This window comes from Carcharodon carcharias, chromosome 4 (assembly GCF_017639515.1).
Source record: "Carcharodon carcharias isolate sCarCar2 chromosome 4, sCarCar2.pri, whole genome shotgun sequence".
Taxonomy (NCBI): Eukaryota; Metazoa; Chordata; class Chondrichthyes; order Lamniformes; family Lamnidae; genus Carcharodon; species Carcharodon carcharias.
The window spans coordinates 168,991,627-169,008,088 of NC_054470.1; the positions used below are offsets into that span (position 1 = coordinate 168,991,627).

The 16,462-nt window shown below is 41.8% G+C and overlaps 1 protein-coding gene across 2 annotated transcripts in view; it reads left to right on the plus strand.

Annotated features, from left to right (window-relative positions):
- Positions 1–14,570, plus strand: part of casp3b (caspase 3, apoptosis-related cysteine peptidase b) — a 32,950-nt gene extending 18,380 nt beyond the window's left edge. The window contains exons 6-8 of one of the 2 annotated variants that reach the window (XM_041185825.1): positions 4,215–4,338; positions 6,478–6,492; positions 12,588–14,570. In XM_041185825.1, coding sequence (XP_041041759.1) covers positions 4,215–4,338; positions 6,478–6,492; positions 12,588–12,817 — 369 coding nt within the window. In that variant the 3' untranslated portion in view covers positions 12,818–14,570. The remainder of the gene's footprint in view (positions 1–4,214; positions 4,339–6,477; positions 6,493–12,587) is intronic. The other variant, XM_041185826.1, reaches the window with a different exon arrangement.
- The last annotated feature ends 1,892 nt before the right edge of the window (positions 14,571–16,462 follow it).

The following is a 16,462-nucleotide window of genomic DNA, read 5'->3' on the forward strand; positions in this document are numbered from 1 at the left end:
AAGATGTGTTTGGTGGCATCATGCTGGAGTTGGCGGAAATGGCGGAGGATGATCCTTTGAATGCGGAGGCTGATGGGGTGGTAAGTGAAGACAAGGGGGACCCTATCATGGTTCTGGAAGGGAGAGGAAGGTGTGAGGGCTGATGCGCAGGAGATGGGCCAGACTCAGTTGAGGGCCCTGTCAACCACCGTGGGTGGAAAACCTCAGTTAAGGAAGAAGGAAGATATGTCAGAGGAACTGTTTTTGAAAGTGGCATCATCAGAACAGATGCGACAGAGGCGAAGGAACTGAGAGAATGGGATGGAGTCCTTACAGGAAACGGGGTGTGAGGAGCTGTAGTCGATGTAGCTGTGGGAGTCGGTAGGCTTGGTGGACAGTCTATCACCAGAAATTGAGACCGAGGGGTCTAGGAAGGGAAGGAAAGTGTCAGAGATGGACCATGTGAAAATGACGGAGGGGTGGAAATTGGAAGCAAAATTAATACATTTTTCCAGGTCCAGAGGAGAGCATGAAGCAGCACCGAAGCAGTAATCGATGTACCGGAGAATAAGTTGTGGGAGGGAGCTGGAACAAAGAATGTTCCACATACCCCATAAAGAGACAGGCATAACTGGGGCCCATGCGGGTACCCATAGCCACATCTTTTATTTGGAGGAAGTGAGAGGAGTTTAAGGAGAAATTGTTCAGTGAGAGAACAAGTTCAGCCAGACAGAGGAGTAGTGGTGGATGGGGATCGTTCAGGCCTCTGTTCGAAGAAGAAGCGGAGAGCCCTCAGACCATCCCATTGCGGGATGGAGGTGTAGAGGGATTGGACGTCCATGGTGAAGAGGAGGCGGTTGGGGCCAGGGAACTGGAAATTGTTGATATGATGTAGGATGTCAGAGGAATCGCGGATGTAGGTGGGAAGGGACTGGACAAGAGAGAGAATGGAGTCAAGATAGCAAGAAATGAGTTCCGTGGGGCAGGAACAGGCTGTCACGATCGGTCTGCCGGGACAGTCCTGTTTGTGGATTTTGGGTAGGAGGTAGAAGCGGGCCACTGAGGTTGGGAGACTGAGGTTGGAAGCTGTGGAAGGAAGATCTCCAGAGGAGATGAGGTCAGTAACAGTCCTGGAAACAATAGCTTGGTGTTCAGTGGTGGGGTCTCATGCACCTCCTTTACACTCCCTCTATGGCAAGTATATCCTTCCTTGGATAATGAGATCAAAACTGTACACAGTACTCCAGGTGCGGTCTCATCAAGGCTGTATACAATTGCGGCAAGGCCTCTTTACTCCTGTACTCTAATCCAATTGCAATAAAGGCCAACACAATATTTGCCTTCCCAATTGCTTGGTGCACCTGCATGTTAGCTTCCAGTGCACTCATGAACAAGAACACCTAGGTCCCTTTGGACATGAACACATCCCAAACTTTCTCAACTTGAGAAATACTCTTCCTTTCTGTTTTTTGTACCAAAGTGGATAACTTCTCACTTATTCACATCTGCCAAAATCTTCCACATTCACTTAGCCTGTCCAAATCCTCCTGAAGCCCCCTTGCATCCCCCTCACAACTCACATTCCCATCTTGTTTTGTCATAAGCAAATGTGGAAATGTTACATTTGGTTCCCACATCCAAATCATTTATATAGATTGTGAACAGCTGTGGCCCAAGCACTGATCCTTGCAGTACTCCACTAGTAGCAACCTGCCATCTTGAGCATTGACCCATTTATTCCTACTCCCTTTTCTGTCTGTTAACCAATTCTCAATCCATGCTAGTATAGTAAGCCCAGTATGGGCAGGATTTTTACCGCAGCGGGTGAGCTTGGGAGTGGTCGTGAAACTGACCGCCGTCCGGGATCGGGCCCTGACTGCAATTTCACGTTGGTTGGCCAATTAATGGCCAGCTAGCGTGAATTGCACACTGCAACACGGATCGCTGCTGGGGTGGGTGTGGGAGGAGGGCAAGAATGGAAGTTTGTACATGTGTGCGGATGCATGCACTGAAGGTTCCCTGAGGGCACAGAGCTGTCTCAGGGAGCTGAAGAATTTTAAAAACACAAGTAAAGAATTTAAAAATATTAAAAACATGCCCCCTCATATGACTCTGTCACATGAGCAGGGACATGTTATAAATGAGATTTAAATATTTTTATTTTATTTTTAATTCCTGTCGGAAACCTAAAATCCAAAAAAGGTTGCCAGGTGATTCACCTGCCTGCGAACTGTAAGGTTGGACGGGCAGTGAAAAAGTACATTTAATTATTACTTTAATGGCCTTAATAGGCCCGTTAATTGTTGGCAGGCGCACTGATGATTCCCGTACACACTCACCGACTGAAATATCAGGCAGGCTCCCACCTGCTCAACAAAAACTCTGGTCCGTGTGTTCTAATTTTGCTTACTAACTTCATGTGGCGGACCTTATTGAAAGCCTTCTGAAAATCCAAATACACCACATCCATGGATTCTCCTTTATCTATCCTACAAGTAATATCCTCAAAGAGACTCCAACAAGTTTGTCAAACATGATTTCCCTTTCGTAAATCCATGCTGACTCTGCCTAATCATATTATTATTTTCCAAGTGTCCAGTTATCACAACCAATAGATTCTAACATTTTCTCTAATACTGATGTCAAACAGAAGGTCTGTAGTTCAGTTTTCTCTCTCCCTCCCATCTCAAATAGTGGGGTTATATTTGCTGCTTTCCAGTCTGCAGGAACCTTTCCAGAATCTATAAAATTTTGAAAGATAACCACCAATGCATCCACTGTATCTATAGCCACCTCCTTCAATAATCTGGGAAGTAGCTCATCAGGTCCAGAGGATTTATCAATCTTCAATTAAATTAATTTTTCAGGTACTACTCCTTTATCAATAATTTCTTTCAGTTCCTCATTTCCACTTATCCCTTTGTTCCCTGGTATCTCTAGGAGATTTTCTGTATCTTACTCCATGAAAACAGACACACAGTATTTGTTTAGCTTCTCCGCCATTTCCCTATTCTCCATTATAACTTCTTCTGTCACTTCCTGTAACAGACCCACATTTGTCCTTACTAATCTTTTTCTTTTCACGTACTTAAAAGAAACTTTTACAGTCTGCCTTTATGTCACTCATGAGCTTGCATTCATATTCTCTTTTTCCCTGTTGACGTATTCATTACCCTTTTGAAATGGTCAGTGATAGCAATTCAGGTCATTTTCATTTTTCACTTCTTTGTTAATTCAGTTCAGTTATGGATACAAATCTGTATTTTTGTACGAGTGATATGGTGATACCAAGATTTGGAAAGCTTAATGTAACTGATGCAGAATGACATTTGACAGCTTTAGCAAATAATGTGTAGCAAACCTCCTTGATGGAATAAATTTCTGATCAGAAAATAGTCACTTTTAATTACAGTAGGATGAGAGAAAAAACTTGGATCAATACAGTGCTGTGTCATTCTTGGGATATTCTAGTGCATTTTTCAGCCAGCTGTTTATCTTTTTGAGATGTGGTTACAGTTATGTAGTCAAATTCACTGCCTTAATTTATGCACAGCAAGATTTCTAAAGGGCAAACAAAAGGTCATGTGATTTCATTTAGTCATGTGTCTTTAGACAAACGTTGCCCCAAACACTGATGAAATTTCCTGATGCTTCTTCTGAGCAGACAGATGACACCTTTGTTTATCATGTCATTTGAAAATTTGCTCCTTGGCCAATTATGAGGCTACAACCCTGAGCCTCCTGACTGAGAGGTGAGAGTACTACTAGCTGAGACAAGCTAACACAATTGGAAATATAGTGAAATGAAAATTGCACTAGAACATCATGAGAAAATGACACAGTACTAGAACTACAAATTCTGCTCTTGATCACTCTTGACACCCGTTGGAAAGTGGATATTGAATGAGCAGAATGAGGCATAGCAACATGTTTTCATTGTTAAGTAATCTGTCTAGACTCTCATGTAAGGAATAACCAGTTTATATCTGTGAACCTCTCTCAGCAGATGTCAATACCTCCAGCATAAGCAAAAGTGGAACAAAAATTGGCATGCAGAAAAATATCCTTTGCTGCAAGTGAACTCCGGAAACATGATTTTCTGTTATCAAATGCAAAGTCAAATTATGTTTGACTAACTAATGTAATTTGTTTCTTGATTTGATTTTAAGTTTTATTTTAATTTCATGCTTAAGTTCTATAATTTTTTTGCTCTCTGCTCTTTCTCTGCTCTTTAGGCCTGTCGAGGAAATGAATTTGATGCAGGTGTTGAGACAGACAGCATTGCAGAAGAAAAGAGTACTCCGCTTAAAAAAATACCTATAGAGGCTGATTTCCTTTATGCATATTCTACAGCACCTGGTAAGTGAAAAAGCATAATGTTCTGGTATTGAAGCTATTGCTTACGATTTAGTTGCAAGATGGTCAACAGTACGGAATGATCGAGAGCAATCTACTCTCATTGGAGACTATTCCTATGGAAGCTTTACGCTTGTTGGAGGAAGATTTGATAGTGACAAAACAGTAGGCCTGAAGATTCTGCAGGTGTGGTCATGTGTACAAGCAGTCAGTTCTCTGATCACTTTGTATTGGATATTTGAGGCTACAGCTGGGCAGAAGAGACCCATAAGGTTGTACAAATGACTAGCCAATAATGGATGGTAGGCCAATTGTTATGCTCTGGTAAGAAAACAGGCAGTAAAGAAGCAACACTTGATATTGGCTTTGTGGCCCTCCTTATTGACAAGCAGGAAATCAGTGACCAAAATAGAGAACTACTCTGGTAGAATTGGCTTGTTATGATAATACATATCGATGAGACCAGGCTTCCTGGCTGTCTGAAGAGATGTTGACGTAAGATGATCTGGGCTAAATCATCTTCAGCTGCAGCTAAGCAGAAAAGTGGCATGTTTTGTTGGTGTTGGGTTTCAATTGCTGTGCCTATCATAGAAACTTGTGCCTGTGCTGGCTCTTTGAACGAGTGGTCATGCCTGGTCCCACACCTCTGCTTTTTGTTTGTTACCCTGTAAGCCTCTTATCCTCAATTACTCATTCACCTCCCTTTGAAAATGATGTATGGAATTGGCTTCAGGTGGAGATTTCCAGATCCCTACACCTTTTGAGGGAAAAAGTTTCTTCTCTTGGGTGATCGTTAAGGGAGAGATGTTTCAGATACAGACTAGGTACATGCTAACAAAGGCAAAAGGTAGGGGTCCAAAAACCAGGGTTCATTGGAAGATGAGGGATAGAAAATATGATGAAACAAAAAAAGGGTATATATGCTTCATGTTGGGTGAAATCTTTAAGCAAAAACCAGGTCAAATACAATAAGTTGAGAGGGAAAGTGAGAGGAAACTACAACTGGCAAAGAGAATATGAGAATAGAATGGCAGTTAACATAAAAGGGATCCTAAAAAGCTGTTTCTGGCATTTAAGTAGTGCCATTATAAATGGTACCATTAGGCTACTGAATGTATTCTATAAACCATTAACTAACAGGTAAGATATAGAGGAATAAATTTGGAAGGAAATTAATGCAGTGCAAAAGCAATAGATTACTTATGGGGTCTTTAAATATCCTAATATAGACTGGAGTAGTAATAGTGTATTACTATATGTAAAGGGTTGAGAGGGGTAAGAGGTTATGGAGTGTTCTCAGGAGAATTTTTAGATCAGTATATTTCTGGCCCAATGAGGAAAGAGGCATGGCTGCATCTGGTTCTGGACAATAAAGTGGGTCAAGTGGATCAAATGTTGGGGACATGAGCATAGTGTCATAAGTTTTAGATTAGCTTTTGAAAAGGGCAAGGAGCTATTCAGATTAAAAATAATTGGGAGAGGGCCAATTTCACTGGGGTGACCTGTCCTAGTTAAATTGGACTCAAAGATTGGCAAGCCAAACTGTATTCAAATAATGAGCTGCCTTTTAAAGAGGAGATAGTTTAGCTATAGTCTAAACACATTCCCAAAAGGGAGAAAGGTAAAATAAACAAAACCAAAGCTTCCTGATTGATGAAAGAGAAAGATTAAGATTAAGCAGAAAAAGCGATGATGACAGATGTCAGGTTGATGAAACAAGTGAGAATCAGGCTGAATATAGAATGTTCAAAGGGGAAGTGAGAAAAGAGAAGCAAAGAGAGAGTATGAGAAGAGACTGGCAACTAACAAGGAATCGAAGTCAGCTGTGGGCATATAAATATTAAAGCGTGGTAAAGGAGAAGAGGGGTTGATTAGGGACCAAAAAGGGGATTTATGCATGGAGGCAGAAGGCCTGGCTCAGCTACTAAAAGAGTACTTTGCATCTGTCTTTACTAAGGAAGATGCTGCCATAGTCTTAGTGAAAGAGAACGTAGTTAAGATAAGAGCAAAATACTGCGGATGCTGGAAATCTGAAACAAAAACAGAAAATGCTGGAAAAACTCAGAAGGCCTGGCAGCAGGTTAGAGCTCTGAAGGAGGGTCATACGGACTCAAAACGTTAACTCTGTTTCTCTCTCCACAGATGCTGCCAGATCTGGTGAGTTTTTGCAGCATTTTCTATTTTTGTTGTAGTTGAGATGCTGGATGGGCTGAAAAATTGATTCAAAGGAGGTATTAGAAAGGCTTGCTGTATTTAAAGGTGATAAGTCACTAGGACTGTATTAGATGCATCTGAGGATACTCAGTGAAGTAAGGGTGGAAATTACAGACACTAGGCGTAACCTTCCAATTCTCCCTAGATGCAGGGGTGGTGCCAGGCGATTTGAGAATTACAAATGTTACACTGTTGCTCAAAAAAGAGTGTAAGGTTTAATGCAACAACTATAGGCTAGCCAGTTTAACCATGGTGGTTGGAAAAATTTTAGAAACTATAATCAGAAAAAAATCGTAGTCCCCTGGACAAATATTGATTAGTTAAGGAAAGCCAGCATGGATTTATTAAAGGTAAATTGTGCTTAACTGATTTGATTGAGTTTTTTTTTGTTGAGGTAACAGGGTTGACAAAGCTAATGCATTTGATATGGTGTACATGGCCTTCCAAGAGGTGTTTGATAAAGTGCTGCATAACAGGGTTGTCAGCAAAGTTAAAGCCCATGCAATAAAAGGGAATGTGGGAGCATGGTTATGAAGTTGGCGGAATGACAGAAAACAGTAGTGGAGAATGGTTGTTTTCAAACTGGAGGAAGGCATGTAGTGGGGTTCCCCAGAGGTCGGTATTAAGACCCCTGCTTTTCTAGATCTATGTTAATGAGCCAGATTTGGTTTGCAGGCCACAATTTCAAAATTTGCAGATGACACAATATTTGAAATGTTGTGAACTGTGAGGAGGATAGAGATAGGCTAGTGGAATAGGTCGACATGATGCTGATGAAATTTAATGCAGAGAAGGTGAAGTGACACCTTTTGGTAAGAAGAATGAAGATAGGTAATTTTTTTTAAATTCTAAAGGTGATGTAAGAGCAGAGAGTCCTGTATGTGAGACATTAAATCAAGGCCCCGTTTGCCTGCTATGTGTGGATGTAAAAGATCCCATGCACCTATTTTGAAGAAGAGCAACAAATTTATCTCCAGTGTCCTGGTCAATCTTTACCCCTCAGTCATAAAAACAGATTATTTGATCTTGGTCCTGACAATTGTCATAAGCCTCAATTTTCTGTTATATTTGAACTTCTATTTCCTTTGTCACCCAGGGTTCGTTAGCGTTGGATGCTCTACCTTTTGCCTTCAAAAGAACATGTCTAGCTTGCACCTGACTATCTTCCCTGCTCCGTTGCTGTTTTACCTTGCAATTGTCTTTTACAAAGTAGCTGTGTTACAGGTCCCTTCTTAAATCACTGAAATGAACTTTTTCCCAGTAACAACTTCAAGTCAAGCCAAATCTGAAATTAAAAGTCTAATGATGACCATGAAACCAGGCTCACTAATATTCTTTAGGGAAGGAAATCTGTCCTTACCTGGTCTGGCCGACATGTGACCCCAGACCCACACCAATGTGATTGACTCTTAAATGCTCTCTGAAATGGCTTAGCAAGCCACCCTGTTGTATCAAATCGCTATAAAGTCTCAAAGAGGAATGAAACTGGACGGATCACCCGGCATCGACCTAGGCACCAGAAATAACTCCCTGTCGACCCAGCGAAGCCCTCCTTACTCACATGTGGGGGCTAATGCCAAAATTGGGAGAGCTGTCTCACAGACTAGTCAAGTAACAGCCTGACATAGACATACTCATGGAATCATACCTTACAGACAATGTCCCAGACACCGCCATCACCATCCCTAAGTACGTCCAGCAGAGGTGGTGGCACAGTGGTATACAGTTGGGAGGGAGCTGCCCTGGGAGTCCTCAACATTAGCGCTGGACCCCATGAAGTTTCATGGCATCAGGTCAAACATGGGCAAGGGAGCATCCTGCTGATTGCCACGTAGCGTCCTCCCTCAGTTGATGAATCACTGCTCCTCAATGTTGAACACAACTTGGAGGAAGCACTGAGGGCGGCAAGGACACATAATGTACTCTGGGTGGGGGACTTCTATGTCCATCAACAAGAGTGGCTCGGTAGTACCACCACTGATGAAGCCAGCTGAGCCCTAAAGGACATAGCTGCAAGACTGGGTCTGCAGCAGGTGGTGAGGGAACCAACAAGAGGAAAAACATACTTGACCTCATCCTCACCAACATGTCTGCCGCAGATGCATCTTTTCATGACAGTATCGGTAGGAGTGACCACCGCACAGTCGTTGTGGAGACGAAGTCCCGTCTTCTCACTGAGTTGTGTGGCGCTACTACTGTGCTAAATGGGATAGATTTCAAACACGTCTAGCAATTCAGGACTATACATCCATGAGGCACTGTGGGCCATCAGCAGCAGCAAAATTGTATCGAACACAATCTGTGACCTCATGGCCTGGTATATTCCCAACACTCTGCCATTCCCGCCAAGCCAGGGCATCAACCCTGGTTCAATGAAGACTGAAGGAGGCCATGCAGGAGCAGCACAAGGCATCCCTAAAAATGAGGTGCCAACCTGGTGAAGCTCCAACACAGGACTACTTGCATGCCAAACAGCATAAGCAGCAAGTGATAGAGCCAATCGATCCCAGAACCAACAGATCAGATCTAATCTCTGCAGTCCTGCCACATCCAGTCGTGAATGATGGTGGACGATTAAGCAACTCACTGGAGGAGGCAGCTCCACAAATATCCCCATCCTCAATGATACAGGGGCCCAGTACATCAGTGCAAAAGGATAAGGCCGAAGCATTTGCTACAATCTTCAGCCAGAAGTGCAGAGTGGATGATCCATCTTGGCCACCTCCAGAGGTCCCCAGCATCACAGATGCCAGTCGTCAGCCAATTCAATTCACTCCATGTGATATCAAAAAACAGTTGAAGGCACTGGATACTACAAAGGCTATGGGCCCTGACAATAGTACTGAAGACTTGTGCTCCAGAACATGCTGCGACCCTAGCCAAAGTTCCAGTACAGCTATAACACTGGCATCTATCCGGCAATATGAAATGTCCTGTACACAAAAAGCAGGACAAATCCAACCCAGGCAATTACCGCCCCATCAGTCTACCCTCAATCATCAGTAAAGTAATTGCTCTCAAGTAGCACTTGCCTAGCAATCACCTGCTCACTGATGTCCAGTTTGGGTTCCGCCACGGCCATTCAGCTCCTGACCTCAATACAGCCTTGGTTCAAACATGGGCAAAAGAGTTGAACTCGTGAGGTGAGAGTGACTGCCCTTGACATCAAGGCAGCATTTGACCAAGTGTGGCATCAAGCAGCCCTAGCAAAACTGGAGTCAATGGGAACCGGCGTGAAAACTCCGCTGGTTGGAGTCACTCCTAGCACAAAGGAAGATGGTTGTGGTTGTTGGAGGTCAGTCACCTCAGCTCCAGGACATCACTGCAGGAGTTCCTCAGGGTAGTGCCCTTGGCGCATGCCTCTTCAGCTGCTTCATCAATGACTTTAAGGGGAGGTGGTGGCATAGTGGTACTGTCACTGGATTGGTAATCCAGTGACCCAGGGCTCTGGGGCCCTCGGTTCAAATCCCACCATGGCAGATGGTGGAATTTGAATTCAATAAAAATCTAGAATTTAAAAGTCTGATGATGACCATGAAACCATTGCCGATTGTAGTAAAAACCTATCTGGTTCACTAATGTCCTTTTTAGGGGAGGAAATCTGTGTCCTTATCTGGTCTGGCCTACATGTGACTCCAGACCCACAGCAATGTGGTTGACTCTTAAATGCCCTCTGAACAAGGGCAATTAGGAATAGGCAGTAAATGCTGGCCCCACCAGCGACACCCACATCCCATGAACAAATTTTTTTTAAAAGTGACTTTCCTTCCGTCTTAAGGTCAGAAGTAGGGATGTTCGCTGTTGATTGCACAGTGTTACAACTCCTCAGATACTGAAGCAGTCCATGTCCAAATGCAGCAAGACCTGCACAATATCCAGGCTTGGGCTGACAGTGAGTGACAAGTAATGTCCTTTACACACAAGTGCCAGGCAATGACCATCTCCAACAAGAGAAAATCTAACCATCGCCCTTTGATATGCAATTGCATCTCTGAATCCCCCACGATCAACATCCTGAGTGTTACGATTGACCAGAAACTGAGCTGGACTAGCCATATAAATACTGTTGCTACAAGAGCAGGTCAGAAGCCACCATCTACAAGGCACAAGTCAGGAGTGTGATGGAATACTCCCCACTTGCCTGGATGATTGCAGCTCCCACAACATTCAAGAAGCTTGACACTGTCCAGCACAAAACAGCCCGCTTGATTGTCATCACATCCGCAAACATTCACTCCCTCCGCCACCGACCCACAATGGCAGCAGTGTGTACCATCTACAAGATGCACTGCAGGAATTCACCAAGGTTCCTTTGACAGCACTTTCCAAACCCTTAACCACTACCATCTAGAAGGACAAGGGCAGCTGACATATGGGAAGAACATCATCAGGTAGCTCTCCTCCAAGTCACTCACCATCCTAACTTGAAAATATAACACCAGTCCTTCACTGTTGCTGGGTCAAAATTCTGGAACTCCCTAACAGCACTGTGGGTGTACTGACACCACATGGACTGCAGCAGTTTAAGAAGGCCACTGCTCAAGGGCAATTAAGGATAGAAGGCAATAAATGCTGGCCTAGCAACACCCACATCCCATGAATGAATTTAAAAAGATTAAGTCCTAGGACAATCAAATAATGGCCACTGACTGGCGCTCACATTACCAGAACTATTTAACTGCCCACTGACATGAGATAGGAACAGAAACACTGTCACTATCATTAGTAATTATGTATGAATGATGAAGGATTGGGTTAGTAATGATTGCTTCCATGTCACCAGTCAAGCCAATTATTATTGGAGACAACACTATGCAGTTTGGCATAGTTGCCACAATCTGAGGTGATGTCATTAATCCCAATGGCACTGGACAGAATAATAATGGTCATAATTTGACATAATGCGTAAGATGATCATTGCCTAGATAGCAATAACAGTAATTATGTTCTTCTGACTGCTGAATATAAGACTCCCTGAATGTATAGTGTAAAGCAATACCAGATTTCAGAAAAATGCTGATATTGCCAGCCTGACTGGCAGAACAAATTATACAAAGATGATGCAAGCACTTTGAGGCACTGAATGAAGCTCTTGACACAGTTGTATAGTGACCAAAATATTATGCAAATGAGATCCCTACAATTGCTAATGTTGGAAAGTTGCCAAGGCAATGAAGACCAGTAAAGCTCCAGATTGGATTGAATTCCTGCAGAGATTAATAAATCGCAGTTGTAGGGATTTTCCTGAGCAACTACATAAACTCTTCTAAACCATTTGGAGAGATGTAAACAATCTCATCATTATCACCACCTGCATGCAGTAATGAGAAAGCAAATCTGGCAATCATTCAAGAGTTTTGTTGCTTTTGAAAGCTGGATAAACATTCACAAGGTGGTTTAAAAATGCCATTGACTGGATTCTTCCAGTTACTACTGGTATGATTTTCATTGCTACTTTTCCTAAATCTAAGGAGTAATGAGACCATTATGCAGTCTTCATTGACTAAGGCTTCTGATGTGATCAGTCAACTGGATCTATATTTGCTGATGCAAAGAGGATTTGTCTCGATTCTGCATTCCTTTTATGATGGAATGCTTGGTAGAATGAGTGCTAATTGAATGCAGCCTGGGTTTTTTTCCATCACCAGTGGACTCCAGAGAGAAGGGGGCCAGAGTAAGCTACTGCATATGAAAGATTTTTTATCCTGCATTGACTGGAGGGTGACAGGGTTCCACTTTGGCGTCAGGCTAATGCATAGGTTTATTTCCACCATTTTAGGGAGTTCGACCTGTTTTCTCTAGTTCACCTGATATTTCTTTCCTACCTTGGTCATTTCATTATTGTACAAATATATTTTAGGGGAAAGATGTTTAAGGTATATTGAATACTAACCATTTCAGGTACTAGAGTGAGCATGTGAAGCTAATCTCAGAGTATATTTATTTTATGGATATTATATTTAGAAATTGATTTGAAACACCTTTTTCTAATAGAAGTTACTCATAAGCATTCAATTGTTTTATTTCATCTTTTCCAGGCTATTACTCTTGGCGAAATACAGGCAATGGTTCATGGTTTATTCAGTCATTATGCCATGTACTGGACAGGTATGGCAAGGAACTGGAGATCATGCAGATGCTTACCAGAGTCAACCACAAAGTGGCACTAGAATTTGAATCCTGCACAACTTCATTGGCCTGCAATGAAAAGAAGCAAATCCCTTGCATTATTTCTATGCTAACAAAAGAACTTTACTTTTGTCATTAAGACCCCTTTGGAAACGTGGAATTGCACAATTGTTTACAGATCTATTTCAAAATTAAATACTTCTTACAGCTTAGAATAACTTACTTGCCTGCAGTGAAATAGCTTTTTTAACCAAAAGAGCCAATGATTTCTCAAACCTGTTCAGCTAAATTGTTGAATATAATGTCTTTCCAATAATTTTGAAAATCAACAGTTTTTCGAGTCTCATTGTAGAGAGCAACTTGGTGTGTGTTTGTGAATAGATATGTGGTCAAATATACATACATTTTTCACGATTGCTAGGTAGCCTAGTGGGGAGCAACTAAGTACACATACTGGAGAATAATTAGTTTTACTGACCTTCACATGTGTTAAAACTTCTCGCCAACATATTAGAACAGTGTCCATTAGTCTGTTAATTCAATTTTGGCCCTGTAGTAACACTTTCACCTCTGAATCAGAAGATTAAGATTCAAGCTCCTTTCCAGAAATTTGAGTTATAAACCAGGATGATATTTCTGATTGTACTACTGAAGGAATGCTGAACTGCCCGTTGCTACATTTCAGGTGACACTTTGAACAGAGGTCTAGCCTTGCTCCCCCTCATCTGGGAAAGTGGCATTGAGGTTGACAATCGGCCATGATCTAATTGAATGGTGGTGCAGGCTCAACAGGCGGAATGGCCTAGTCCTGTTCCTATGTTCTTATCCACCCTCAGATGGGCCTAAATGATCTCATACATCTAATTGAAGAAGAGCAGGGAGTTCTCCCAATGGCTTGATCAACATTGTTCCTCAACCAGCAGCATTAAAATAGTATACTGGTCATTTATTTCATTGTTTTTTGTGGAACCTTGCTTTGTGCAAAGCAGCTGTCATGCTTACCTACATTACAACAGAGAAATTTCAAAAATATTTAAGCTGTGAAACAGTGGGGCATTCTCGGGTAGTGAAAGGCACTATATAAATAGAAGTTCGAATGTTTAGTTTGAGGGTGGAGATGGTTTGACTAATTCAGTTGTATTCCAGAACTTTCAAGAAAACTTTTGCTGCCAACATTGAAGTTTGCTGGTGTTAGGCAGGCGATTTCTGACTAGTCTGTTTCCTTGCATTAAGTTTTACGTACCAAAGTCATGATAAAAGTAAGCTCATATAGCATGCAACATTTTTAAGCCAATGAAATAACAAACATTATTCTATGGACTGGTAGTATTACCATTTCATATTTGAAGTTGTTATCAAATGAGTCTGTACTCATTGTACACTACACAGTGTAATTGGGCATTCCCAGTTCATAATCAAAATTTCAGTCTTATTAATTAGGAAGTACATTACTGAAGGATTGCATTTCAGACTTTTTCCTCAGTCACTATCTCAAATTCCCCCATATTATTTCCTATTAAAAGATGAACAGAACATGTTCCCTGGCCTTGATGGGATTCTTGAGCCTCTGTGGTAATTCATTAAGGTCTAAGATGATCTGTGCCTTTTTCTTCCATCTGTGGAGCAGGTGGGAAGCTTGACTACTGTGTCTGCTCATGACAATTGATGTCATGAACTTGGATGCAAACCCCTGTAGTTGTTAGCACAGCAGATTTGTACATTTCTGCATTGCTCTGACAAAAATAATTTTTTATTAAAAAAATGAATACTAAGGTACATGCTTTGACTTTTCACAATGTTTGAAATATTTACAGCTTGATCCTATGTACTTTTCAGCTTATAATAATGAAAATTGTTTAATTTAGCACTGATTAAACCTTGGAATATTTGAACCATCAGTATTTGATGCTTTTTTCTAAAAAGATTGGATGCTGAGTATTGCAAAATAGTGTCAGTTGGTTTTTCTTGTTCACAGACATATTGTATAACTGAAATAAACAAATTGCTATGTTACTGCTGTGCTCAAGTCTAATGCACTAACAGCCCAATCATTTTTATTCCTGCTAGGCTGTTAATTGCCTGTGAACATTATAATTTAAATTACAATCCATATCCAGGGAATTACAGGCCGGTGAGCTTTACGTCAGTGGTAGGGAAATTATTGGAGAAGGTTCTCATGACAGGATTTACTACCATTTGGAAACAAATGGGCGTATTAGTGAGAGGCAACATGGTTTTGTGAAGAGGAGGTCGTGTCTCACTAACTTGATCGAGTTTTTCGAGGAAGTGACAATTGATGACGGAAGGGCAGAGGATGTTATATACATGGATTTCAGTAAGGCCTTTGACAAGGTCCCTCATGGCAGACTAGTACAGAAGGTAAAGTTGCATGGGATCAGAAGTGAGCTGGCAAGATGGATACAGAATTGGCTTGGTCATAGAAGACAGAGGGTAGCAGTGGAAGGGTACTTTTCTGAATGGAGAGCTGTGACTAGTGGTGTTCCGCAAGGATCAGTGCTGGGACCTTTGTTGGTAGTATACATAAATGATTTGGAGGAAAATGTAACTGGGCTAATTAGTAAGTTTGCAGAGGACACTAAGGTTGGAGGAGTTTCAGATAGTGAAGAGGATTGTCAAAGGATACAACGGGATATAGATCGGTTGGAGACTTGGGCAGAGAAATGGCATATGTAGTTTAATCCGGACAAATACGAGGTAATGTATTTTGGAAGGTCTAATACAGGCAGGAATTATACAGTAAATGGCAGAACCCTTAAGTGCATCGACGGGCAGAGGGATCTGGGTGTACAGGTCACAAAGTGGCAACAATATAGAACAGCTGCAGCATGACTTCCCAGCTTTTATACTCAATATCCCTGCCAATGAAGGCAAGCATGCCATATGTCTTCCTGACTACCTTATCTATCTGTGGTGCCACGACCTTGATTATGCCACACTTGGAATATTGCATGCAATTCTTGTCACCACATTACCAGAAAGATATGGAGCATTGGAGAGGGTGCAGCGGAGGTTTACCAGGATGCTGCCTGGTCTGGAGGTTATTAACTATGAGGAGAGGTTGGAGAAACTCAGATTGTTCTCACTAGAGCGACGGAGATTGAGGGGCGACTTGATACAAGTTTACAAAACTATGAGTGGCATGGACAGAGTAGATAGAAACTTTTTCCCAGGGTGGAAGAGTCAATTACTAGGGGACGTAGATTTAACGTGAGAAGAGAAAACTATAGAGATGTGCGGGGCAACTTTTTTATGCAGAGGGTAGTGAGTGGAATTTGCTGCCAGAGGAGGTGGTGGAAGCAGGTACGATAGTGGTGTTTAAGAGGCAGCTTGACAAATACATGAATAAGATGGGAATAGAGGGATTTGGACCTCGGAAGTGCAAAATGTTTTAGTTGATGGGCAATATGATCGGCGCAGGCTTGGAGGGCCGAAGAGCCTGTTCCTGTGTTGTACTTTTCTTTGTTCTTTATATAACTATTTTGCTTTTCTACATAATGCTTAGTAGGGACAGGGTTTCATCTAACATATATGCAACAGCTTGCATATATGTAGCATCTTTAATGTAGAAAAGCATCTCAATTTAATTTTGATATACATATATAGTTTTTTAAGTGAATTGCATTTTGAGAAAATGCTGTCAGGTTTGTATGATGGTATTTAGTACATAGGAGTTTTCCAGATCTACTCTTTTTGCGGGAAAAAATTGTAGTTGAGTCTTATAAATGACTGGCCAGCTGATTTGGATATGGAAAATAACATTTGT